The sequence below is a fragment of the Zootoca vivipara genome, chromosome 4 (genome assembly GCF_963506605.1).
Source record: "Zootoca vivipara chromosome 4, rZooViv1.1, whole genome shotgun sequence".
NCBI classification, from domain to species: Eukaryota; Metazoa; Chordata; class Lepidosauria; order Squamata; family Lacertidae; genus Zootoca; species Zootoca vivipara.
The window spans coordinates 37,769,399-37,797,394 of NC_083279.1; the positions used below are offsets into that span (position 1 = coordinate 37,769,399).

The 27,996-nt window shown below is 42.7% G+C and overlaps 1 protein-coding gene and 1 long non-coding RNA gene across 4 annotated transcripts in view; one reads left to right on the forward strand and one right to left on the reverse strand.

Annotated features, from left to right (window-relative positions):
• Positions 1–27,996, reverse strand: part of CTPS2 (CTP synthase 2) — a 77,055-nt gene that overhangs the window by 22,553 nt on the left and 26,506 nt on the right. For both annotated transcript variants that reach the window (XM_035116088.2, XM_035116089.2), the window contains exons 10-13: positions 27,905–27,993; positions 25,899–25,993; positions 23,004–23,066; positions 22,538–22,581 (exon numbers count right to left, since the gene is read on the reverse strand). In XM_035116088.2, coding sequence (XP_034971979.2) covers positions 22,538–22,581; positions 23,004–23,066; positions 25,899–25,993; positions 27,905–27,993 — 291 coding nt within the window. The remainder of the gene's footprint in view (positions 1–22,537; positions 22,582–23,003; positions 23,067–25,898; positions 25,994–27,904; positions 27,994–27,996) is intronic.
• On the forward strand, positions 16,312–21,368 carry LOC118085443 (uncharacterized). 2 transcript variants are annotated; one of them, XR_004692635.2, is made up of 4 exons: positions 16,312–16,326; positions 16,843–16,971; positions 17,361–17,508; positions 21,051–21,368. It is a non-coding gene; the product is annotated as an uncharacterized LOC118085443 (long non-coding RNA). The 2 variants fall into 2 exon arrangements; XR_004692636.2 differs by having other exon boundaries at positions 16,865–16,971.

Here is a 27,996-nt window from a genome sequence, read left to right on the forward strand (position 1 = left end):
AGAAAGCCGGGATATCAGGCAATTCAGTTTTTTCAACTTTTATTTCTTCATGACATATACCATTTTTATTTGCTGCTCGCCTGTTTTCTGTGTTGATCACCTGCTTCCCAATCTTGCTAATACTGTTCCAGATAAAAACTCTGTTCAAAATGCTGTTTGTCCTTGCATACATCCTGAGTATGTAAGATGTAAATTCAAATATATTACTCTATTGCTTTTGCTTCATACTGGTGCAGTTGTAGGTAGTCTTCGTCATCATCATTGCAGAGGTGTCTGTGGACGGGATATATTGATTGAAAATGTCTAGTAAACCAGTGTGAGGGACAAGGGATACAGGGAAGTCCCTCCCATCTTAAGTTCCAGCCCATCCCCAAGCGCTGGAGAGAGTAAGGAGAGCTCTGCCTCCAGCGGAGAGTCAGGAAGTGGTGTCCGAGGCTCAGGCAAGGTTGTGGAGCCCAGGCAGCAGGTGGGACAGGAAGTTGGACGCACGGGGGGGAGGCCAATCCCCCCAACTCCCGAATTGCGACGCAAACGTAGGGGGAAGAGGTTGGGTCTGCCAAAGCTGTGGTGCTGGAAGAAAACGCGCCAATCGCCATTCGGGAGTTCTGACACCTCACCTTAAGGATGCATTTTTACTGCTCTGAACACTGTAAATAATCAGCACTTAATAAAAGCCTTAAAAGACCATGCTGGAGTCGTTACTCTAGAGTAGCCATACCAGGCCCTCTGACAGCAACTCCCGAATCTTTTTTTGGCTACTTTGGAGTGCAGCGATGAGCTCTCAAGAGGCTGAGCATTGGAGGCTGGAGGCCGAAGCAGCGAAGCAGGAGCTGCAGAACCTCACAGCGCACGCACAGCAGCAATTGCATGCCGCTCAGGAGGAAGCGCGAGGGGCGCAGGAGGAGCTGAACAAGCTGGTGGACCAGGTGAGGACAAAAGAGGAGACTGAGAAACAGCTAAGGGTGATGGTATTGGACCTGCAGAAAAAGTTGGAAGAGGAGAAAGCCGCTAGAGGTGGGGGGGCGCCCCAGCCGCAGCTAGTCCAAGTGAGAAGGGGACAGAGCCTAGTCACCAAGTTCAGCGGCGACCCTAGGGAGTACCTAGGATTCGAGACAGAAATAAATTATGCGCTGGAATTGCATGCAGCAGAATTCCCAGATGACGCGCACAGAGTCTCCTTTATCATAGAGCATTTGACGGGGGCCGCCCGGGAATGGGTAAGACCGCTCATCGCGCAAAAAAATCCTTGCATGAAGAACGCAAAATTATTTCTAGAAGCCTTAAAAATAATGTACGCTAGCGACAGTGAAATGGAAGCCACTAAACAGGAGCTTCATAACTTAACACAAGGAAAATCGACAGTTAGGGACTACTGGGCGAGATTCACCATGCTGGTGCACAAACTGGGGTGGGATCTGCAAAGTGAGCCAGTGAAATCAGCCTTCTACCTGGGTTTGCACGCAGACGTTAAGGATGAGCTGGCAAGAGGTCCTAGACCGCAGACTATGGACCAGTTAAGCAAAGCGGCTCTAGCGGTGGGGGTGAGACAGGAATCCAGATGGTATGACAAACAAGCGACGCGCGCAGCAAAACCTTGGTTCCCACGCTCCCAGGACAGACCACATCACCAAACCCCACCCCAGGGACCGCCCCCAGACCCGCCCAGACCAAGCCCAGAGCCGGAACCGATGGAGATCGGGGGAGCGCGCGCGCGGGCTTTTCAAACCCCGGCGGCGCCAAGACGCAAGGAGGGAAGAGGCGGGAATTGCTTTCTCTGCAACTCCCCCCGGCATCGCGTCAGAGACTGCCCTCATCGCAGAGAGTGGCAAGGAAAGGCGGGAACGGTTGTACCTTCCCCCGCTGACGCAGCACCACAACAGGGAAACGAGACAGCCTGGCTGCAGGAGACAAGGGGCAGCAGCCAGGCACAGTCAGCAGACAACAGCCCCAGCCCGCCCACCCGCACAGAGAGGAGCAGAGCCAGCCCACCCCTCCCAGAGCAGGAGTGGTTCTGGAAGTGACGCTCACGCTCCCAAATGGCTATCCCCTGACGGTCCTCGCCCTAATTGACAGTGGGGCGTCAGCGAACTTCTTCTCGAGAAACTTTGCAGAAGAGCACCAGATCCAGCTTCTGCAGCTGGATTTTCCTCTGCATGTGGCAACCATTGACGGCAGAGAGCTGCTGGGAGGGGCCATCACTCATCAAACCCCCCCCCATGAGAATGACGGTGGGAAGGCACTCAGAGACACTGGCATTCAACGTCACCACCATCTCAGACCCCCCCATCGTCTTGGGCATGAGCTGGCTGGCGCGCCACGACCCCTCCATCAGTTGGCACCAGAGATGCATCACGTTTGGATCGGACTTTTGCCTGGAACATTGCATGCAGCACCAACCAGGGGAGGGGCCTCCGATAGCCACGGTGGCCACCATGCACGTCAAAGGGGGTGAGGCGATACCCAAGCCGTACTGGGACCTGCAGGAGGTCTTCAGCGAAGCGGAGTCCGACCACCTACCCCCACACAGGCCTTTTGACTGCCAGATCAACCTGGTGCCAGGGGCAACTATACCCCCAGCCAAGCTGTACGCCATGTCAGATCAGGAACTGGAGGATCTGCGCGCTTTCATCGACAAGAACCTCAAGCGGGGGTTCATCAGAGAAAGCAAGGCAGCAGGGGGCAGCCCGGTCTTCTGGGTGGACAAGAAAGACACGCAACAGCGCCGCCTTGTGGTGGATTTTAGACGACTGAATTCAGTGACAGAGCCAGTGGCTTTCCCCATGCCCAGAGTGGATGATCTCCTGACAGCGGCACGCAGGGGCAAGATTTTCACCAAGCTAGACCTAAGAGGGGCGTACAACTTGATCAGGATCCGGGAGGGCGATGAATGGAAAACCACGATGTTCACGCCTCTGGGCTCTTTTGAATATCTGGTGATGCCCTTCGGGTTGCAAGGGGGCTCAGCATGCTTCCAGGCCTTCATGCACCACGTCCTGGGGTCCCTCCTCTTCAAGAACTGCTTGGTCTTCCTAGATGACATCCTTATCTATTCCAATGACCCAGTGCAGCATGTGAAGGATGTCAGGGAGGTGTTGCAGCGCCTGAAGGACAACCACCTGTATGTGAAGCTGGAGAAGTGCAAGTTTCACACCAAAGAGGTGGACTTCCTGGGCTACAAGCTGTCAGACAAGGGGCTGGCGATGGACAAGGACAAGGTACAGGCCATCCTGGACTGGCACAGCCCCAGGACGCGCAAAGATGCCCAACGCCTACTAGGCTTCGCTAACTTCTACAGGAAGTTCATCAAGAACTTCTCTCGTGTCACGGCTCCTATCACCGACTGCCTGAGAGGCAAGCAGAAGTTCCGGTGGACACCAGAGGCGCAAGCAGCGTTCGAAAGCCTCAAGAGGGTATTCGCTTCAGACCAGCACCTGTTCCACGTGGTGCAGGATGCGCCCCTACGCCTGGAGACAGATGCTTCGGACAAGGCTCTGGGAGCGATTCTGTTGCAACTGGACGCCAACAGAGAGTGGAGACCCTGTGCCTTCTTCTCCAGGAAGCTGACCCAGCCAGAACGCAACTACACAGTGTTTGATAGAGAACTTCTCGCGATCCACGCTGCGTTCCAGCACTGGCGACACTTCCTGGTGGGCGCCAAGCACCCCATCCAGGTGTGCACAGACCACAAGAACCTGGAGTTCTGGAGAACTGCCAGGGTGCTCAACCAGCGGCAAATACGGTGGGCAGAGTTCTTCTCGAACTTCAACTTCTCAATCCACTACATCCCGGGGGAGCAGAATGTCAGGGCAGATGCCCTCTCCCGCAAGCCAGAGTACATGGAGGAGGAGTTGCCACCAGCGCCCAGGCACATTTTCCCCCCATCAGCATGGTCATGCGGAGCAGCAGTGGTGAGCGAGGCGGAACTCACAGCACTGACGGCAGCAGATGAGTTCGCCACCCGCATCTTCAGAGAACTGAGAGGGGGGAGGGAGCAGGCCAAAGACTTTGAGGAAAGGAGGGGTTTGCTTTTTTACAGGGGAGCCCTGTACCTGCCAACCAAACAGCTGAGAGGTAAGGCCCTCAAGCAGATGCACGACAACCCAACGGCGGGTCATTTCGGAAGGGACAAAACCACTCACCTTGTCATGAGACACTTCTGGTGGCCAGGGGTGCGGGAGGATGTTCGGGATTATGTAAGGGGATGTGACACCTGCCAGCGAGCAAAGGTGGTCAGAGCGCCACCAGCAGGTTTGCTGGAGCCATTAGCCACACCGCACAGGCCGTGGGAAGTAGTGTCCATGGACTTCATCACAGACCTGCCGTCGTCCAGGGGCAAGACCGCAGTGTTGGTGGTGGTGGACCTCATGTCCAAAATGTGCCACTTTATACCGTGTGCCAGGGCGGTCTCGGCAGAAGAGACGGCCAAACTGTTTGTTGACCACGTATTCAGACTGCATGGATTGCCTTTAAGAGTTATTTCGGATCGTGGCCGCCAATTTGTTTCCAGGTTCTGGCGGCGGCTAATGAACCTCCTGCAGGTGGAGGTCAGTTTGTCTACGGCTCGGCACCCGCAGACCAATGGACAGGCGGAGCGGGTCAACGCCATTCTGCAGCAGTACCTGAGATGTTACGTCAGCCAGAGGCAAACGGACTGGGTGGATCGCCTGCCACTGGCAGAATTTGCCTACAACAATGCGGTGCACGTCTCCACAGGGGTGTCGCCCTTTAAGGCCAACTACGGGCGCGACCTCAGATCTTTCCCAGAGAGGGAGGGGAGGAGGAGGAGGAGGGCCCACAGGCAGAGGATTGGGCAGAGGACCTGGAGATGGTGCACCAGCAGCTCAGAGAACACTTGGAGAGGGCCAAGGAAGCGTACAAGAAGGGGGCAGATCGCCACAGGCGACCGGGAGAGGTCATCAGGGTGGGGGACAAGGTTTGGTTATCCTCGGAAGGTCTTCCCACCAGGGGGCGATGCAAAAAGTTAGCACCCAGGAGGCTGGGCCCCTTCACGGTCACGCAACAGGTCAACCCGGTAGCCTTCAGGCTAGCACTGCCGGAGGACATGAGAGTGCACCCAGTGTTTCATAGATCACTGCTGTCGCCGTACAGGGAAAGTACCAGGTTCAGGGACAGCGATCAGCCTCCAGAGGGAGGGGGGGAGACGGGAGACGCCCGACAGCTCAATGAGGCAACTGAGATTTTAGACTCAAGGAGAGGGGTGAGAGGGCTGGAGTACCTGATAGCATGGGAGGACACTCCGCCGTCCCACAATGAGTGGATACCGGCCACGGAAGTACCTGAGGAATTTTTAGTGGAAGAGTTCCACGCCCTGTTCCCCCACAGGCCCAAGCCCTGGCACATGGAAAGGGAGGGAGAGGGGGAGGGGCAGGAGGAAGGGATAGCAGGCAGCAGCTCTCCATGGAGATGGGAAGCGGAATTCGAGGACACGGAAGAAGAGGTGTGGGTTTCACCGAGGTCGACGACGTCAGAGGCAGGAGAGGACTGGCAGAACATTTTTACTCCCACCAGCTCTGACGCCACTGACTTCTTGGGATTCCCGTCTTCTCAGGGGGAAGGAGAAAGATCGCAGGATTGGGGGGAAATTTTTACACCCACAGGCTCGGATGCCACAGACTTCTTAGGGTTTCACTCGTCCCCAGCAAGCAGAGAGCCACTAGGGAGGGGGGGAGAGGAGCCTGGGAGGGGGGTGGATGTGAGGGACAAGGGATACAGGGAAGTCCCTCCCATCTTAAGTTCCAGCCCATCCCCAAGCGCTGGAGAGAGTAAGGAGAGCTCTGCCTCCAGCGGAGAGTCAGGAAGTGGTGTCCGAGGCTCAGGCAAGGTTGTGGAGCCCAGGCAGCAGGTGGGACAGGAAGTTGGACGCACGGGGGGGAGGCCAATCCCCCCAACTCCCGAATTGCAACGCAAACGTAGGGGGAAGAGGTTGGGTCTGCCAAAGCTGTGGTGCTGGAAGAAAACGCGCCAATCGCCATTCGGGAGTTCTGACACCTCACCTTAAGGATGCATTTTTACTGCTCTGAACACTGTAAATAATCAGCACTTAATAAAAGCCTTAAAAGACCATGCTGGAGTCGTTACTCTAGAGTAGCCATACCAGGCCCTCTGACAACCAGATTGGTAGCTGGGTTCCTACTGAGAGTATTTTTTGAGCCAACATGACAGAGATGTGGGACTGAAGACTGGAGTAATCATTCTGTGATATTATGACAGTGGACAAAGCTGTATTGTAACTTTTGAATAAATGTGTAAAAAAACCCATATATTTTCTGCTGCAATAAATCTGTTCAGGCAGTCAATAGGCTGCATAAAAACAGGAATGTGTGGGGCCGTCATTGGACATGCAATTTGATCAGGATAAGGTAAAGGGATTAAATATATGAATTTGCCCTGTAGCTGCAATTGTGGAAGACTGAAAAACAGAAGCTGCAACGTGTACAGAAAACTGTTCCAGATAACAGTTTTAAACAAAGTTATTTACACGGCTTTTTCAAAAATCCTGATCGACTGTTATGACTGCTTTTGTTATCTTTTTATTTGTGAGTCATGTTGTTTAGTTTTTCATAGAACAGTGAAATATAAATAATAATCAAGTGACTTGCATATTTCTATCCTCTTTTGTGGTGATTTTTTGTTAGCTTATTCCAGTTTTGTGTTTTTTCTTTATTTCTAAGTTGAGCACATTGGAACATTACCTTTTCAGGAGTTCTATAAAATGGCCAAGACATCTACTGAAGAACTGAGAAAGGTTTTCAGCAAGTATGCTTCAAAAGGGGGTGATCCTAATCAACTATCCCAATGTGAACTGAAAGAATTAATTGAGAAGGAATTTCCAAATGTACCAAAGGCAAGTCCATAATCGTTTCATTGAGACAGCATATGAAAGTGTGTGGAAATGTCCAAGTGCAATTACAGAAGTAATATCTGCCAAATATTTAACTGGGGGTGAAGAGAGCAAGACTGCAGAAAGCACAGAATTTAAAAGAATGAAGCCCCAAGCATTTCCATATAGCACTAGTGCTTTAATTTTCAGTTTTAATATCTTATTTATAGTAAAATCTTTAACGACTGGCATTCAAGTCCTTAAAGCACTGACTTAGGTCTTACATTGGAAATTATAGGCTGAATCTTAAAAGTTATAAAGTGGTACCTCGGGTTAAGAACTTAATTTGTTCTAGAGGTCCATTCTTAACCTGAAACGGTTCTTAACCTGAGATACCACTTTAGTTAATAGGGCCTCCCGCTGCTGCTGCACGATTTCTGTTCTCATCCTGAAGCAAAGTTCTTAACGGTTAACCCGAGGTACTATTTCTGGGTTAGCGGAGCCTGTAACCTGAAGCGTCTGTAACCCTGGACCACTGTATTCAGAATAGGCCCACTAGGTTGCTAACTTATGTCCATCGATTTTAGCAGATCTACTCTGAGTATGACTTAGTCTAAGTGAGGATGTAGGATTACAATCTATATGGAGCCTCATTGTTAAACAATTGGGGAAGCCAAATATCAAAAAGTAAGCTAAGAAACTTTAAAAATGAACCACACAGTGACTTGAGTAAGTATAAGCCAGGGACTGCTTAACAGAGACAGCAAATCTCAAAGTAGAGAGAAAATAGCAAAAATTATTGTCACTAAGGTAAGTCACCATCCATTGAATTGATCTTCTTGTTTTGTATTAAAATCACAGGCTTCTACTACTGGTGCCATATTCAAAGAGATGGACAAAAATAATGATGGAGAAGTCAGTTTTGAAGAATTTGAGGCTGTGATGGCCAAACTAATGGGGTGGAGCCAATAGTACGCCCTACAAGAATATGAAAGAGCACTGCAATTTCGAGAAAGAAAGCAAAACAAAATCATAAAGGAAGAAACCCTAAAGTAACAGACTGGTTTCTTTCTGAGGCATGAGAACAAGGTTATGACAATAAAAAACCTCTCAATAAATGTGAACTGCTTTATTCTCTAAGCTATCATTACATTATGTGTACGGTCGACACAGGATATTTCTTTCAGTAAGGCTGTTAAACTGAATGGTAGCTGTGCAAGAGTACAACAACTTGAGCTAAAAAGAACAATTTGCTCCACAGGGTGTGGTGGGGGTGATGACAGGAGGAGAAGTGATACAAAAGCCGACACCTCACACATCTCACTTGGGTTTAATATAATCGCTTCCTCCACTGTAGTATAGTGTAATGTGAGAGTAAGCTACACATAAAGTTGAGTTAAAGAGAAGTCTTGTAAAAAGTGCATTCCTATTATCTTAGGAAAAGGAAAAGAATTAAGTGAAAGACGAGTGTTTGAAGTTTCTGAAACCTGACACATTCCATCCATATTTAACATATGCCCATTTATTAGAATCAATGAAATGTTTGGTTCATTGGATAAGGACTGCATTAGTTTGCTTGGATTCTATCTCATGCTGCTTTATAACACGCCACTTATATCTATTTGTCATGAAAAATTCCCTATCAATCTATTCTCTATTCTCCAGCCAGAGGTAACTGTGCCTGGAGCAACTCCAACCCACTTTTCTGTTTCAACAATCCCAATTAGGACGTGAGCCGTACTTTGTGATACCCTAAATCTTGGCTCTTTCCAGGCTTACTACGAACAATGCACACACACGTAATCTGATGTTTTCCACTTCAACACTCTCTGGTGACCTACATTTTCTGTTTATGAAACACTAGTTACATGGGGAAAGGTAAAGGTAAAGGACCCCTGACATTAAGTCCAGTCGCGAAGGACTCTGGGGTTGCGGCACTCATCTCGCTTTACTGGCTGAGGGAGCCGACATTTGTCTGCAGACAGTTTTTCTGGGTCATGTGGCCAGCATGACTAAGCCGCTTCTGGCAAACCAGAGCAGTGCACGGAAACGCCGTTTACCTTCCCGCCACAGCGGTACCTATTTATCTACTTGCACTTTGACGTGCTTTCAAACTTCTAGATTGGCAGGAGCAGGGACTGAGCAATGGGAGCTCACCTCAGTTACATGTAACACTAGTTAATTAATAGTAAGATGCAGCCAGCCACTTCAACGGTACTTGAATGAGCATCCTTATGCACTTCCTCACTAGCAATATTTTTAATATGCTCTTTAGCCAAAAAAGACTATGAGAACAGCTTATATAAGATCAATAAACACAGGTACTCTCTTCCCCTCGTCTTATATTCTAAAAGGCAAAACTCAAAAGGAAAAAGGCATGAGGTGGAAGCAAACTTCAGATATCTCCCTCTGCTGGAGCCTGACAGAAAATCTGCTTTTACAAATGGATCCAAATTAAAGTGACGGCCATTATTGTTACCTATATACTATCACAAAGTTATCTTCAGGGGAGATAACTTTCTACAAGCATTATATTCAAAACTGTTTATGCATTTTCCTATTATTCCTGATGTGTTTATGCACTACGTTTTTGCATCATTACCCCAGGGTTTATATAATGCACTTTACCTCAGAGCAATATCTACAGGATCTCACATTATGCTTGAGATAGTCTTTAGGTACGATCAACTGGGTATTTGCATATCTGTAACTGAATTATTTTAATGATTGTGTAGATGCAGCTGCAAAACCTCTTAGCATAGCAAAACGATAAAACGTCATGCATGTGCCAGCCCAAAGATTCATACTGAACTCAAAACCATGTACACTATTTTAAATATATATCTTCTTAAGAGTTATCTGCAGCACACACCCTTTTTGCCCCTAAGGGTTATTTGGAACTTTTCCTTTCTTGGGAGTTAAAGGATGGCAACTTTATCCATCCTTATCAGACTTCAGAGAGCAAGCTTTTGGAAACTACACCCTAAGATGTACTTAATTTTAGGGTGTATTCAACAGACTTCTTTCTTGCCACAAAAACATTTTTTAAACTTTCCTTCCAGTTGCTTGTGGATATGACACATGAACGGTGTAAAGAAATCCCCCCTTTTCTAGCCCATTTGAAAGTGGCTTTTATTCAGACTTCACTGGATACAGTTTTCAGTGAGGAAAAAATTCAATTGAACGGTGCTTCATGCCGTCTGTGAGCGTCTGACACAAGATGGTGTGAATGTCACCATGACTCTGCAGAAATCAGCTGAGTGGGTGTGTGGCGAACAAGCATGTGCACCTTTTTATATTGGAAATATGCCTAAAGGCCCAATTGGCCAAGTAAAATCCACCCTTCTGTATCTAGGTATTTTAGCATAAAAACGGTCTCTGACTTTGGTCTGATGGCCCCCAAGTGGATGAGGATCGTTGATTCAGCACCTACCGTATGTATGTCTGGATGCAGCTTGCTGGTTCAGTGGCAGTGACTCTAATGGCTGGCATTAAGGTGAAGCAAGTTATTTTGTAATTCAATTACCAAATGTTAATTACCAATTGTTAGCCTCTTCCTTAATTCTCTTTTTCACTGATAATGTGTTATTATGCTTAAGTTTATAACCTCCTTAACAAAACAATGAGATCGTTTTATAGTGAATATGCTATTTTAAATGCTTGGGCCCCAAGCCATTTAGGGCTTTGTATGCTACCGGTAGTACTAACACCTTGCATCAGGCCCAGTAGCTCATTGACAGCCAAAGCAGCACTTTTAGGATTGGTGACACACATTCACATTGTGTTGTCCAACTTAAGAACATAGTAACCTCATTCCCACATAGAGCACATTATAGTATTTCAGGGAGAAGATCACCTGAGTATGGACAACAGAGACCAGGCTATACCCAGTGTTTGAAACTCCCATTGTTCTAGGTGCATTTTGCAACAGGGAATTTCATTAGCATGAGCAGTTTCTGAGCTCTGAGGCGCAGTACTGTGCCAAAGATTTCAGATTAAAATTGCAGAGTGGAAGGAAGGGAGGGCCTTTTTCTGCCTCCCCACTTCCAGCTACTATCTGAAGACTGGAGAAGAGACCCTCTTACCGTAAGAATATTAGGGGGTGGGCAGGGAGATGACTAAGACCATGTGAAAAATGAACATAATATCTTAGCTGCTGTTCATTCACTTTCAGCTTTGTATTCTTGTTATTAAAAAGCGCACCTAGACATTCTGTTGTTGCGCCTATAACCTAAGATTAAGGTTCCATTTAGCTCCTAGATTTCACGTCTCAGTTTCTAACGTTGGCTATCCCAGTCCACAAATGACAAGCCAGCCTAAGATGGACATAAGCACAAAGTCAAAGAAGCTACTTGGGACTCCAGTGACAAGCTGGAATCCAGGAGTACTCCCAGACTATGCCCTGGCACAGTATCGCCATCATATCAAGATTCAGCTTCAATTGATTATCAATCTTCCAGCCCATCATGGTTTCCAACACCTTCATAGCTTCTCCTAATTCAGATAGAATGAAGAGATAAGAGCTGTGCACTGTGCTCGAAATTCTCAGATGACAACTCACAGTGTTTTTCTATAGATGTTGAGCAGCATAGAAGACAGAATGGAACCTTACAGTAACCTACAGCTCAAAAGCCACAGAGCTGAGCAACAGTCTCCTAGTACAAATAGCACTTTAGAAATGCTGCAGGTAGTAGCAGAACTGCCACAGTACAGTGCCTCCGAGTACCATCTTCCAGAGTGATTCCAGAAGGACTTCATGGTCAACCGTGTCAAAAACCATTGAGAGGTCAAGGAAAAGCTACAGGGAACCAACTCCCACTCCATCTGTCTTCCAATAAAACCCATCAACCAGGGAGACCAAGGCTGCTTTAGTGCTAAATTTGGACCTGAAACCATATTGAGCCAGGTCTAGATAAACTGCCTCCTCAAGGCATATCTGTATCACTAGAACATCTTGCCCAAGAAGAAAATATCAGAGACTAGGTGGTAGTTTTCAAGCAGGACCTTTTCAAGCAGGACTGCACCACTGCCTCTTTCAATGACTCCCTTTCACAATGAGACATTAACCCTTCCCTGCACCCATCAGGTCAGTCACTTAGTTCTATCTAGACTTTATCAGCCATGATGAGCAAGGATTGAGAGGGCATGTAGCTCATCTCACTGCTACAAGTCTCCTGTCCACATCTTCAGTCTGCAACAACTGATGTTGAAACCACAAGCTGCAATTTAACAATTTTATCTTCAAAGCATTTAGTAAATCTCTTGCAGCAGGCTATTGAGTAGCCTTTTATTAATGATACAACACTGATCTGTTTTATTAATGATACAACACTGATCAGTTTACCACTCACTCTGCAAGGCATAAAGCACACATTGGTTCTAGCAGCAACTGCTCCATCACACAACAATGAAGAAAATAAAAAAGAAAGCAGACCTTTTTTAAAAAAAGGCCTGTCACACACAGATCCCTTTTTAGAGACTGAAGAGAACAGTGTGGAGCAGACTTTCCAAAAAGTTCCCACCCCATAAACTAGCATCACCAGTAATGTCAGCTGATGCTTAGTGGGGCATGATTTGGAGAAAATGGCCTTGTGGGCCAAACTGGACCTTCTTGTAGGCCCAGATTAGGACCTTCTTGTGAGCCCACAGGCCAGAAGTTTCCCATCCCATGTTGTATAAAGAATGGATGTGGAACCCCCTACCCCGGATTTCCCTCGCTGGGATATTCATTTAAAGATTCCCTCACTCCCAGCAAAGGGTCCCACAACCCACTAGAGCCCTCCCTGGGGTCCTTGTCACCCTGACTTGGCCAGCCCATTACATTCTTGTCCTTTGACCTGCTAGAAGTTTATTCAATTGCATATTCCAAAGGATATATGAATTACCCTATGTTTAAAATAAATTGCTACAGACCACAAATTAAGTGTGAATATTCCAGCCAACAGATAATTAGTGTGTGGCGTTGATTAACCACAAAGAATTAAGGAAGGGATAGGTGGTTTCATTCTAAGATCCTAACATCTGCTGACTCACAGGACACATGTGACAATTACAACACAATCCCAAGTATGTCTAGTCAAAAGCACACCCCAAAAAATTCCCTGGGGGTTACTCCAGTTTAGGATTGCCGCCATAGATTAATTGTTCCAGGCTTAAAAGAGTACCAATAGAAGCTGCAATATGTTAGTCACTGTTGTCTGGAGCCTTGTTGAATGCAAGGATGCTGTGCACCTCAAAATTTTAACTTTGCTAATTGTTTCCTAATAGGCCATCTGAATCTAGAGATGCAGGCACACCTTCATTGTACATCATGACACATACATGGAATGGAAAGTGTTGGGAGTGGTGCTTATGAACAGAAACACATGGGCAGGACATGAAGTTATGTTCTACTATATCTGCCAGTGCTCTGGGTATTATCTAAACCAGGTATCTCCTGTCATGAGTACAAATCCGATTGTCTTAGACTGTTTACTGTGGGCGATATCCAGCATAGTTATATTCAGAATAAATGACTGAAATCAATAACCTAAGTACAGATTTCCAGGGGTCTACTCTTAGTGAGACTTAGTAGTATACATCTAATATTACTGTGTGCCATATTTAATCTTAAATATTCTATTCTATCCAGAAACCATAGTGTCGTGGTAACCAACTACAGAACTTGTGATCATTACAAGATATGGTATCAATCACATCCACCATTTTCATGCACATTTATAGAATTCCTATAAGAAATGTTCACTGAAAGCATAGAACTGTAGGGCTCTAAGGTCCGACATTTCATGAAAGCTTCTGTGTTATATTCAGACACTGGCCCAATTAAACTCTGTCCTATAGAATAAACCAGTAAATTTTATTCTGTTTTTCATTAAAAACAAAACAAAAACTAGAACTAAATATTGCCTTTATTCACTGCCATTCCCAATTGCCTGAACAAAACAAAACCAGACTTTACAAGGTGAAATGCCACAACCCACTCAGATATGTTGTATAATAATGGTGTATTGGAGACTGTTAATTGCTGAACCCTATTTTAAAGATATGTTCCTCTTTCGAATGGGATACTTACTTCATGGGGTATTTATCACCAAGCAATTTAGTCCTAAAGTGCTGCCATAATAAGTCAGGATAGGCAAGCATGCAGTTGACCACACTTTTCCAAAAATTCTGTCCACATCCTCAACTTGCACAAACCAAAAAGTATCCACCAAATGTGGAAAAGAAAGAGCTGTAGCTACATCTGAGGCTGGATCTCCAAACTGGATCCCTAAAACAATCCACAGCATCCCTTCCATACATTATTGAATCACCTTATGGATTAGGAAGCTGACAACATTATGGATTATGTACATGTGATTCCACCCCCCCCCCCAAGATACATAACCTGCCAAAATTGCAGAATAAATTTCTGTTTTTCCCAGTTTAATGTATACTTTAGGTAGATTTTATAGTTGGTAACAGGAAGAAATGACATTTTGTAGTGAAACATTATGAGTGTTTGACCTGTTTGAGTTTGACAGAGCGGGATGGAACTCAGGAACTAACTTTTATATGGTGATTGCTTCTCTTGGCATGCCTTCATCCAAACATACAATACTTCTGCCTGTTTGAGTTAGAAACCCCACTTCCAGAGTCTCCTGCTGCTGTTGCCTTTCCTTTCACCCTGTCAAACAACATCATGCCTCTCCCCATCATGCTACCTTTGGAGCAGGCTTTGAGAATAAGCAAATAAATTCGCAAAGATTTGTTCTGTTGTAAATACATATATCAACACAACAGATGGGGGTACAGGAATGCACAAGATGAATAACAGGTTATAAGTGAGAACTAATAAGATTTCTTAGATCTTATTATCAGCAGATATCAGAAATGAAAAGGAATGATGAAAAAGACCATATTCCTTCTAGGCCAGCGATAACTTCAGAATGAAATATCCTAGCGCCCTAGGCCAGTCATTAAGCTGCCTAGATTCAATGTACACACCCAGTTTATAGAGCATACGCCCTATGAGAAATGTGGGGGTGTTTAGATGTAAAGGAGATAAGCAGGGAGAAAATGGCAGCAGGCACCATCATGTTAACAAATCAGTGCTATGCAGCCCACAATACAACAGTAGTAGTGTTCTTCATTGTCACAACAAACAGAGGTGTCGTTCTGAAGATTTAAAACATCATCACTAACAAGGTGCAGTTAATGCAGTAACCTGAAGCAGACCAGGAGTAGCACCCACCCCACTCCCTCACAAATACTTACTCGACTCTCTTAACACATCTGTGTGACTGTTCCTTCCCTCATTCCCACATCTGATCTCCTATTTCAGACATCGTAATATATCAGAATATTGCGATGTTTAGCTGCTGATATATCACAATGTTGAAAACCAGATATCGCTCAGCCCTAGTCTGTTTTTTAGTATACCTAAAATCCTTTGGTGATTAGGGAACTAACCCATATTTTGTTCAAAAAATTGCTTTGCAGAGATAACTACCATGGAGCTATAAAAAAAATTCAAAAGTAGGGGGTCTGTGGCTTGGCCTTTGAAAAATAGGGGGTCCTCAGTAAATAGCTAAATGGGAACCAGTGATATAGAGCAGGCATCCCCCAACTTTGGCCCCCCAGATGTTTTGGACTACAGTTCCCATCTCCCCCAAGCACTGGTCCTGTTAGCTAGGGATCATGGGAGTTGTAGGCCAAAACATCTGGAGGGCCGCAGTTTGGGGATGCCTGATATAGAGAATTCATTAAAAGTATCAGCTTTAGTTTGTCCTGAATTCAGATTTGAAATTTGATATACTACTACTGGTCAATGAAGTCAGTATACTTTGCTTAAAATATTATTTTACAACCTACAGGTAGGCCATCTACCTGTATTATCTATCCCTTCTGAAAACCATTATTTGTCAAATATCTTATTAGTTTCTAACATCCTGCTAAAATGCCAAAACTACATGGAATTGTGGTAAAATCAGGATGACTTATAGTCATTTTATAACTCATTCTCTCTCTCTACTTGACACTCTTGTTCCCTTATTAGTTTCGATAAATCTGTTTGAAAACTAAACACAGGCAGAGCAGTGGAAGAAAAAACCCCTAGGTTACTTAATTCCTTTGAAAGGATAGATGTTTTCAAGGGTTACAGGTGTGCCATCTGGTATGAAGCTATGCTAAGTGCATTGCTTTGTCAGGGACTGGCGGGGCTCTGAAGAATGTGTGGCGGAGGCAGGGGACCAGTGACTTAAGGGGTTTGACGCCACCCGCAAGCAGGACCCAGGGCCCGGGGAGGAGGGAGGAGGAAGAGTTGGAGGGGAAGGAAGGTGTGCAGGATGTGGCAGAAGAAGAGGCTGTTCAAGCGACAGATGGGTCAGGAGACTCCCCACCTTCCTCTGCTGCACTGTCCCCAAGAACCAGGAGGGGCTTGAAGCAAGAAGAGCAGCAACGAGTTCCAGGCAGAAGTCTCAGGTTGTCAGTGTACAACCCACCAGGTGAGGGAATATACCGTAAGCCAGCAGAGGGGCAGGGTCTCACTGTTGCTGCAACTGCGCTGCAGGGAGCATATCTGTGGGGGGGGGGGACAGTTGCTTGGTGGCTAGAGGCATGTTTTTGCATATGCACCGCGGGAGTTGCTGTAAGTGCTTCTTTTATTGATGAAGACTTAACTATTAGACGTGTGTCTTCTGGAGCTGGCATGGGCCAGGCATGCGGTGGCATGGTACTTACACCACAGATGTATTACAAGTATGAATGAGGGGAAACAGGAAAAACTTGTAATATTGCAATGTGCCTGGATACAAAGATTCTATATAGCTACCGAAGAAGGTGTGGGCTGCTGTTAAAAATATAACAAAGTTCTAGTAATATCCAGCTATTTCCGTATCCCAAAAACACCTCTGAAAAGGGGGGGAAAACAAAGCTTCAGGGTGAATCCAATTACCATATTTTGTTCTTTAAAAAAATAAACTTGAATGTTAAAAGTATGTAACACATCCAACATCTGTCAGCAAAGACAAATTTCATAATCAGGGCGGAGTGAAAGGCATGACAGGGTGGAGCAGGAGAGACATAAAAGGATGCCTCAGTCTTGAGCTTCTCACATTGCATTTGCAGAGCCTCTGCTTTTGGAGTATTAGGTAAATATGATTTATGTATTCTATGTCTTTTTGGATGTCTTCTACGAATGTCCTCAATTCTACTACTTTCAGAATGCATTGAACCACAGTGTATAAAGAAAAATGTGTTGTCTTTTTCCCAAGAAAAATATATTTCAGGAAAACATGATAAAGTTTTTCCACAGGAGAAAATACCACAGCTTCTTATATGTCAGAAGTTTCACATATGATATAAGCTAGCTTGCAATTAATGTTGTATGAGCAGAATTAGCAACTTAAGAGAAAATGATTTCATTGTAATTGCTATATAAAACTACATTTTCCACATACCTATGTAGCTGTTGTATTAAATCAATGTATTTCCCCCCTACAAACTTCAAAATATGTTAACTTTGTTTGCTCTTTTACAGCTTTTGAATATACAAAAATATGGCAGAATTTAATAGTGATCAACTCTTAAGTCTCTTCACTCAGTATGCTATAAAAGAAGGTAGCAAGCATCTGCTTTCCATGGATGGACTTAAAAGTTTGATTCAGAGCCACTTCTCAAATGTTTTGGTAAGTCTTTCCAAATTGCACTGCCAATTCACTAGATAACATTAATATTTCCCTAAGCCTGCATCTAATTTGTGGTATTTTCCAACCAAATCCAATTCACTAAAGTACAAACAAGGGACATAGTCCAACAAAGCTCTGAAGAGTTTAAAACATGACTGGGCAGCAAGGGAGGGATGGGGAGGAACAGCAATGTGGGAATAATTCAGTAAGATAGACAATAGCTTCCATTCATTGTAATAATTTATGTAGTTTCATATCCAGTTCTGAATGAAATTAATACAGACTTTACTTTGGTGAACTGCTTCTATAATGATTATTTGTAGCTGTTGGGCAACCTGAGAAAAGTAGGACAATCTGATCCTAAGAAAAGCATGTTTTACAAAAGGTGACAAAGCAAAAAGAAATCTAGTACACTGATGCTTGACTGAAAATATTGTTCAGAAAACATTTACAATATTTAGATTGCTTTTATTGATCGTACTTGAAAAGTTTTAATTTAGATGAAATCACATTTTCAAACATTGAAATCTCTCCATCAAAATGTTTTTCAAACATTTTAATTAACATTTTAAGGGTTTCTTCAGGCATATATATGGGTTTGATTATACAAAACACTGGGCATTCTATGAATGTGTTATGGTAAAATTTTAGTTATTGCTAGAATCTTAAGTAGCTGGAGACAAGGAAGTTGATTATAATATCAAATTATGAAAACAAAATTATTATTTTAGCTAAAGTTAGTGGTTGGTTTTTAAGGCGAGAGTCCTCTCTAAGTTACTTAAATAAAGAGCGTCAGTGGATTACAGAATAGGTGGGGAAATTATAAATTGAGAACTGAAAACCACAATGGAAAGATGTCAAAGTCAGAAGGACTTAAAACAACAGAAGGGTGCTCTAAGAATTACCTAGTGAACTTGCTGAATATTCCAACAATATAAAGCCCTCAAAAATTTCTTTCTCTTTTAATATGGTAGCATCCAGCATTTTTTTAAAAAAAAAAAACAGTCCCCAAGGTGTTCAATGGATATAAACAAGACTATGTCAGAACAGGCCAAACAAGAATGGGTTAATACGTGTGTGTAGAGTAAATGTTAGCAAATTTGCTTAAGTTCTGTTTAAGATCATAATAAGCATTCCAGTGTCTTCTGAAACAAAGAGTCTAGTCCAGGCTTCCTCAAGCTCGGCCCTCCAGATGTTTTTGGCCTACAAGTCCCATGATCCCTAGCTAGCAGCACCAGTGGTCAGGGATGGTGGGAATTGCAGTCTCAAAACATCTGGAGGGCCGAGTTTGAGGAAGCCTGGTCTAGTCTATCCATTTATGTACAAAATGAAATCTAGAGAAAACTATGCACAATTAATAGGTACTTTAAAATACATATGCTCCTTGCTAAGATGTAAGTGTTTCATTTATGAATTTAGTGAAAGCTAATATTTGAGATAAATTGTACATAAAAGTAATTTTTATAATAGTTTTGGAACAAAATTATTGTTTCGTGGTCATAAGTGAGATGAGTTCAGCAAGGACAGTGGGAATATACATTAAGGGAAAATCGCAGCTGAAAAAATGTAACTCACCAGAGCTATTAGGACCAGTACAATCTAGTGGCTAGACTGCTTGTTTTGAATAAGGAAGAAATACAGGTTCAGATACCCACTTAGGTGGGCAATCACCATCTTTCAGCTTAATGTGAGTCATAGAAGTATTAAAAGAAATAATAATACCCAGTAGATAAGAATGTCACAAACACTTTGGTTTCAAAATGTGCATCACAGGTCACATTCACAAACAGCATTTGCTAGCACAAAAGCTGAAATACAAAGAGATAAACGTACACTCTCAAACAACCAGATAGCGTGCTAATAAAACAAGGTATGAGAAAAAGGGTGCAGCTGCACTTTTTAAAAAGCAGTGCGAAAGTAAACGCTTAAAATGCTAATATGCTCTGCAAAAGTAGACTGAACTATCTGCAAATGTATCTGATTTCTGTTAGCGTGCCTGGTACAGCTACTGATAGTAGTGCAATCTTTGTGCCCCATGTAGAGTGGTGAGCAGAAGTCCTAACCCACTCTCACAGGGCGCACAGCATCATGGTCATGTAATACACTTCAATGCAAAGTTCCTTCGCACCTCTCAGCAACAGCCAAGAGATGGTTCTTCATCCACCGATCTACTCTTGCTTTTCCCATAAGCAGCCTATGTGGCAGGAGCCTGGGAATGAAAATAGTTGCTGAATGTTCTAGGGAAGCACTGTTCAGTGAATGGCAGTGCTGTGATCCTGGTTGTGGCCTGGAACAAAAGCAGCTTGGCACAGAGACACCATGTCTGGTTTCTATAACAATAACAAAATCCCAGCCACAGGCTAATGGAGGCTTACTTATATGGGTCTCATGTCAATCTTATGTCATAAGCTTTTAACATTTGCCCTGCCATTTCCCTAAATTAAAGGCACGTTTGGGCAGAACCAAAGCATACTTGGGCTGTGATATTAAAGGTGCAGCGAGTTAGGTTAGCCTTCTTGTCCTATTATACCTTTTGGTAGACTGTTCAGTACAGGAGGACTGCTAGAGGGGGAGAATGCAATGGCCAGAGGCAGAGCCACTAAGTATCGAGAGCAGTGCAGATTTTGCACCATAACAAAAGTTCAATGGTTTAGCTTTCTAGCTTAACCGCTCCAAGTACAGTGCTTTGTCTTTTTTCCGCAGATGTGGATGGTACTCAGTAAATTCACTGAGAGCCCTTGTGAACTAAGCCAGGTCCTATCTGCCCCACTTCTTAACGTCCCTTTACTCAAGCTACATATCTTGGTGTGATACTAGAGTCAATTATTATTGTTTTCGTTGGTATTTTAAGTTGTTACCCACCCTTTAACGCTAAGGTCACACGGCGAGTTACAACTATTTGAAAAACAACTTTGAAAACAGCTTAAAAACTTACAAATACAATTAATGGCATTTGCATATATTGGTTAGCAGAGTATTTCAATGTTTGTTTTATAAACTTCTCCTTCTGTTTCAGTATTTAAGTTATGATCTAGGTATCTGTTTTGATATGTTTTAATTTTATATTTCTATATTTGGAAAAATATTATATTATATTTGGGAAAATATTTATATTTTTATATTTCTAAATATGAATATAAAAATATAAAAAATTATATTTATCAAAGTAAGGGACAGGGCAGGTCTGCTTTTTTACACCTGGTCCCACATCCTGTTTTCCCAAATCAAGTGTAGCCTCTAACTCCTGAGAGAAAGGCAAGGAATATTGACTCCTTTTCTAACTTGGAAGAGGTACATAGAATGGGGCTGATGAAAAAAAACAGTGCTCCACAATTGTTCACATATGATACCCAACATACACCCTGATAGAATTGTACACTGTCTATAAAAGGCTTGCTCAAAATGATTGTGTATAGATAACCATGTTTCAAGGAAACAATTTAGCTTAAGTATGTTCTGTAACACTGTTCTTAAATTTACCGTATATAAAACTATTTTGCTTTGTTTCCCACTCCTTACCACCACCCAAATAAAACTTACAGGGTTCAATGTCTCTCAACGATATATCCAAATATGCGGACTTGGATAAAGACGGAAAAATCAACTTTAATGATTTCAAGGTACTGATGAGCAAGTTAGGCAGTTTGGCAGGATTGTCTAATTTGGCTGGAATAACCGGTTTGCTCTCCTAAGGCATCCAATGAAGAGACAACAGACAGAAAGTACTTCCAAGATCCCCAAACCAACCTATTATGGACATTTACAATTACATTTGTACAAAGAATCTCTCTAAAACTAAATTTAATCATTGTGGAACGATGGACGTCACTGAATAAAAATCTACTTTATTTGCTTTCAAACCATGCACCATCTTGTCCAGTGGATTTAGAAGGTTTACACAAAGCATATGCAACTGGATGAAGTCTATGGTTAATACTTCTTTTTACATCTATCTAGACCCTTTCCTATAAACTTTCCCCTTTTCACTGTTGCAGTACACTGAGTTGACATTTTATATGAGCTTTCTCTGCTATGGCTCTAAGGAGCACTGCACCACCAACTCAGTCTGCCCTCAGCCACCCATCTGTCATGTTGCTTACAATCAGTCTTGGACCGGGTCTGTCGGTCGCTGGTTCTGGCTCCACCAGCTGTTGGTCCCTCTGCCTTCCATCCTATGGAATGCACCGATGGGCACCAACCACCACCAAATAATCCTAATCTTACTAGCCATATGTTTACATCTCTCCCCTGTAAAATTCTCTGTTATTCATAACTTCTGGTTCTTTGTTTTGTAGCTGGCTTTTGAACCCTAAAAACAAGAGTAGATCTCCATAATGCAAAGCTTTTTAGAGTCTGGGAGCTTGGCAAAAGCTATTTGAAAAGTCCAACCAGTGACATATTCTTTAATTTGGGTTCTATTATCCTATACAAAACCCTAGTCAGCTCTTGATCAATGCATGATAATGGTTAGGGTGTTTTTGTCATTAAAGTAATTCCGGAATTATTCTGACCACGTGCAGCTGCTAAAATTAGTACTTATTATTTCTTCATTTACTAATCCTCAAGATAATTATCTTTTTAAACAGATTTATCCAAAACCAATCAGCCATTTGCAAATGATTCACTTATTTGCTCTATGACCTCTGTTATGCAACCGCTTTACAGTATGATCAATTGCAATGGTGATATCCCATTAAATTCGTCTAATGGAAAGTCTCATTAACTGAGACCAGAGATCATCAGGGCAAAGTGCCAAAAATGTTTTCTTTGTTGGAGCTGAGCACCATAACATACAAAATGGAATATTAACAAATGTGCAATTATTTCTTTGGATATGAAAAAGGTGTGGGGAACATGTGACCCGCTGGACTGAAACTTCTAAAATCTTTCAACATTTGGGCAGATTGGTGCTGCCCTGCTATAAAGGAACTAACTCTCAGCCTCTCTTAATGCCACTATGACTGACACAATTGTTAAGAAGCCAGCACAAAAGATCTATCAAAAACATACAGGCAAATTCAATACTTACAACAGGATTCTTTGTGTTTGGGTTAAATTCTGTAGAATTTGCATCTGCAGAAAAAGAGCAACTACATTTTAAAATGTTAAAGATGGTTAAACTAAATATAGCACCTTTGTCATTTTGAAGGAGAGGTTTTTGGCACATATATCAGCAAAACGTCATTTTGAAGGAGAGGTTTTTGGCAAATATATCAGCAAAACGTTTGGGCGGATCATATGAATTTTAACATCCACAGAGAGACATATGTTGAAAATTACAGCACTTCACAGTCTTGTCCTTGTTTCAGGAAATAAAGATAAGCTAAAGGCCAATATAAGGAGTACATCCACAGCAGAAGAATGAAGATGAGGGTCAGGAAATGACAATTCTTTGTCCACCTGTCAAATTGGCATGGCAGGGAGATCTACCCATTGGCTAGCAAATGTCACCCATCCCTGCTTTAAATGAACAATTTTCATAGAAGGTAACACACCTTGCCAGTTTAGACAGTTTCTTGCAAACTCCACTACTGCCAGCTGCATCCCCAAGCAAACTCCTAGAAGAAACAGGAAAGAAGAATGAACGAGCACAAAAATTCTCACTTTTTATATTCTAGGCCATGACCCAGTTCACATTGATCGGCTTCTGAGAACTCAATTATGGGAAAGTGGGATTTAATATAAAAATGAAATCAAATGTGTTTGCCAAAAGATTTTCCATTAACTGCTGCAACATATCACTTCTCGATAACCACTATTAAAATTCAGAGTAGTTTGGGATGGGGGTGGGGGAGGGACACTTCTTCCTTAGAACAAGGCAAAGGGTAGGCAATGCCAGAACCCTGTAAGTTTGATTTTCTAGTACAGTCTTGACAGCTCACCCTCAACTTGCCAGCACAAAACAGTCACAGGATTTGCAAAATAGGCAAATGCAGTCTACCCAGATTAATCAATGAAAACCTTACCAGAAGTGCCTGCTATAGGTAAGTACCTATATATTCATTAGTGGAGCAAAGACTGCCTCAAGCTACAACAGCAGACTGTAACATAAGATTCCGTTTTCTTCTCCTATCACTCGGACCATATTCTCATTTTCCCTTTGGCTCCTGCTTGATCCAGAACCATCAACATCCTATACCTCTTTCCCCTTCTCCCTACTTCTTCTCCTATTTAGTATTATACTGCACACTTCATTCTTCTCTTCCCTCGCTTCCTCATATATTATGATAATGCTCTCTGCCTTTCCCTCATATGCCCCATTTGCTTCTAACACTTCACCCATTATTCCATCTCCTTTCAGGGACAAACCAGATGTGATATTAATAATGTGACTGGCCATTGCATGCTTGCTTTTTCTTAGCTAAATGACAGCTATGGGGCATCCAGATTGGGACCATGGCCTGGAGGAAATGACTGTTAACACTCTGTACCCCCCCTCCCCTCCCATAGTCCCAATCTGGATCCCCTCACTTCACTACTGCTATTTGGGAAAACAACAACAACAACAACAACAACAACAACAAGCATGCACAGAGCAATCACTGATGTTCCATACATTTTCTCCCTCTATTTACTTGGTCTGCTGACATCTAAATTCCTTTCTTCACTTCCCCTATACCTTGCTGATTATTTGTCTCTAGTCGCTGCCTAGAGCTCATATACAGGAATATTAAAATCCAGGGTTGATATTTGACCAACTGCTTTGGATATTCAGAAAATGCAACTTCCACGTGCGCAGTTTCTACAATATATGTATTTGTACATCATTTAAATCAAACCTTAATAGAAACTCTCAGGTACTGATTCCATAGAAATTCTTAGATGTTATAAAACAGCAACAAATTGTTTCCAAACACAATCCAAACCAATTTCTTTCCCACTCACTCAACATTGTAGCAACATATCATAATAAAAACAACCCTTGGTTTCAAATGTGAAAACTGAAATTCTTTCCAGTATGCAAAACTAATGATGCATTTTTTTCACAAGAGACCAATTACATTTTATATTCCTGAAATGTTTAGCCCAATTTACAGACTTCCTAAACTGTGTGAGCATTTTTTCTGGCACTAATGACCACAGTGGACATTTTTGCCCTCATAAAAATTCAGAATTATCTTTGCAACTATTGGGGGTAAGCATTTGATTTGGATTTAATTTGAAAGGTTAGGTTCTTCACTGTTTAATACAATCTCAACAGGATTCATTATGCCTGCTAGATCAAAACTGAGCAGTCCTAATTTACTCCTGCTAAAGTGATTTAAATGGGACCAAACCTATAACTGTATACACCAACGAAATGGATATATGGACCTATCTACCTAAGAACCAGAAAGCTTTTTTAGTTTCTCTTTTTTGCTTTTTCCAGCAAAGTTTGGTTTTACTTTACAAACACTGGGGGCAAAATTAGAACAGACAATAGGTCATACACAATCACATAGCCACAATGATATAAAAAGTTGGATAAATGAAACCATGACAGACTTGGATTGGGGCCATGAAAATGGAAAGGGAAATTTAACCCTCCTCCCATGCACTGTTTGTTTTCCTGGTCTAAATCATCCTCCAGTATGGTTTCATCTTGTCTAGTTTAACCTTATAGCTAGAACTCTTATGAGGGTGTAAGTCTTCTTGAACTCAGTACAATATACTTCTGAGTAAACATGCTGCATGTCAAAAACATTCAGTAAGAAATGGAGTTGTACTGCAGGAATAGTCAGAAGCAGTGTTAGAAACTGAGATATGAAAGCTAGGAGCTAAATGGCACCTTAGTCCTAGGTTATGGGAGCAACAACGGAATGTCTAGACACACTTTTTTCTAACAAGAATACAAAGCTGAAAATGAATGAATTGCAGTTAAGATATTATGTTCATTTTTCACATGGTCTAGTCTTTTCCCCGCCCATCCCCCTAATATTCTTAAGAGGGTCTCTTCTCCAGTCTTCAAAGAGTAGCTGAAAGTGGGGAGGCAGAAAAAGGCCCTCCTTTCCTTCCACTCTGCAGTTTTAATCTAAAATCTTAGGCACAGTACTGCGCCCAGAGCTCAGAAACTGCTGACACTAATGAAATTCCCTGTTACAAAATATGCCTAGAATAATGGGAGTTTCGAACACTGGGCACAAGGTAGGGTGAGCTGATTTCCAGTAGATCCCTAGTGCTGCTGTGATTTTTGCAAAAAATTAAAATGCTGAACTAGGTGAGCCTTGATCTCAATTAGTAGGAAGTGCATATTCAGGCCAACTGATCACAGATTAGTCATGCCTTAATTAATAGTCTCCGAGTGCACACTTATGTTTTGTAAATCAAAAACAAATCAATTAAGCAGATGGATTCTAGTTTATAAATATGAGACTGTGCAAGTTGGCCCACTCCTGATGTTGAAGTCTTACCAAGAAAAGGTTTTTTCTTTTTTCTTGCCCATGAAATGGCTTGAAGTTTTCCCTCTGTTCCCCTATGTCCAAAACCTCCAGGAACTAATATACAACTGGAATAAAATATAAAATGAAAACACAGCAGCAGATGAGAAGATAGAATGGCGAGTTAGTTTAACATGTTACTTTGGGGGGGGGTGACATGTATGTGCAGGAACAGCAGCAAGACCTCACTGTGCACAAAAGCTTTCAGCTTGTTCAGATTTCTGAGCCAAGAGTAATACGGCTATGATACAACTAAAATTCACACCATGAAAATTGGACAGTACAAATATATCACAATCGCCATACAGCAAATCACTTCTGCTTCAAATACTGTAAAGTTATTTTTTATTTTATGTTTTATTGTGGGTGCAGAATGCCGCGGCGAGGCTCCTTACAGGGTCCCGGCCGTGGGATCACATTCATCCAGTGCTTTACCAGCTGCACTGGCTCCCGGTGGAGTACAGGATCAGGTTTAAGGTGCTGGTTTTGACCTTTAAAGCCCTATGTGACTTGGGACCCTCGTACCTACGGGACCGCCTCTCCTGGTATGCCCCGCGGAGGACCTTAAGGTCCACAAACAATAATATTCTGGAGATCCCGAGTCATAAGATGGCTAGATTGGCCTCTACTAGAGCCAGGGCCTTTTCAGTACTGGCCCCAACCTGGTGGAACGCTCTTTCCCAGGAGACCAGGGCCCTGCGGGATTTGTCATCTTTCCGCAGGGCCTGCAAGACAGAGCTGTTCCGCCTGGCCTTTGGGTTAGACTCAGCCTGACCCCTGTGTTTTTCTCCCTCATGGCTTGGATTTATGGCCTACTTGAAATGAGGCTGCACTTTAAATTTTAATACTGTATTTTAATCTGTATTTTAACTAATTGTTTTTATGTTTTATTGTGGTTCTGTTGGTGTCAGCCACTTATGGCCTACTTGAAATGAGGCTGCACTTTAAATTTTAATACTGTATTTTAATCTGTATTTTAATTAATTGTTTTTATGTTTTATTGTGGTTCTGTTGGTGTCAGCCGCCCTGAGCCCGGTTTTTGACTGGGGAGGGCGGGGTATAAATAAAAAAATTATTATTATTATTATTATTATTATAAATTTCTATAAACATTCACCAAATTGTTCAAGTTACTCCAGAGTTTCAAGTCACAAATTACAGTCCAAAATGCCTAAGTGTACATTGTACACACATTATGAATCCTAGCAGGTGCTTTGAATTGTAAACTTGAAATAGTGGAAGCATTCAGAAAGGCTTCCACTATACTTTAATGAAAATACACACTTTAAAATATATTTGTTTTCTTTTAATTATGACATTTGACAAATTTGTGCAAAACAAACTAGACTAGGCATATTTTAAAACACAAGGCATTTGCAATATGTTTAAGCCATCTTTATTGTTTTCACTTAACAACTCATAAACATTACATTTGTCAAGTTTTCAGTTTTAAAATTCCATGTCTACATGGCATTTTATGTGCCTATTCAGAGTCTCAGAACAAATTGTAAGTTTTGCAGAAAGCTTTGTTTTAAATTAACATGTTCAAAATCATAATATCAGTTCAGCATGGATAAGCTCTAAATACAGGAATCCCAATGCTTAAGGCAGAGCTTTCCAAACTGTTTGTCGTAGCATGCTAGTGTGTCAGCGGCAGTGTATAGGTATGTCGCGTGAACGCTCCCCGTGCTCCTCCCGGGGCTGGAAAGAGGTTAGTTTAATCTTCAGTTTGCTGATAAAACTGAATTACTATGTTGCGAAAGGATGTGTGTCTAAACATTATGTCACCAACATGAAAAGTTAGGAAAGCCCTGGCTTAAGGTCTAATGTGAGTTTTTAACAAATCAAAGTGTCTTTGTACAATATATTTGCAAAGGAATAAACTAACAAAAACAAGCACTTGAAATTATAAGGCAACAAGGTATTGAAACTGGAAACTTTTAAAATTATTCGAGCTTAAGAACTAGACCATCACTTACTCTGCTTTGCATAGTTTTTGCCAGGCTTGGTGGAATTTCACTGGATTCTCAACCTCTGTATTATTTTCAAGGTCTGTTGAATCTATATACTA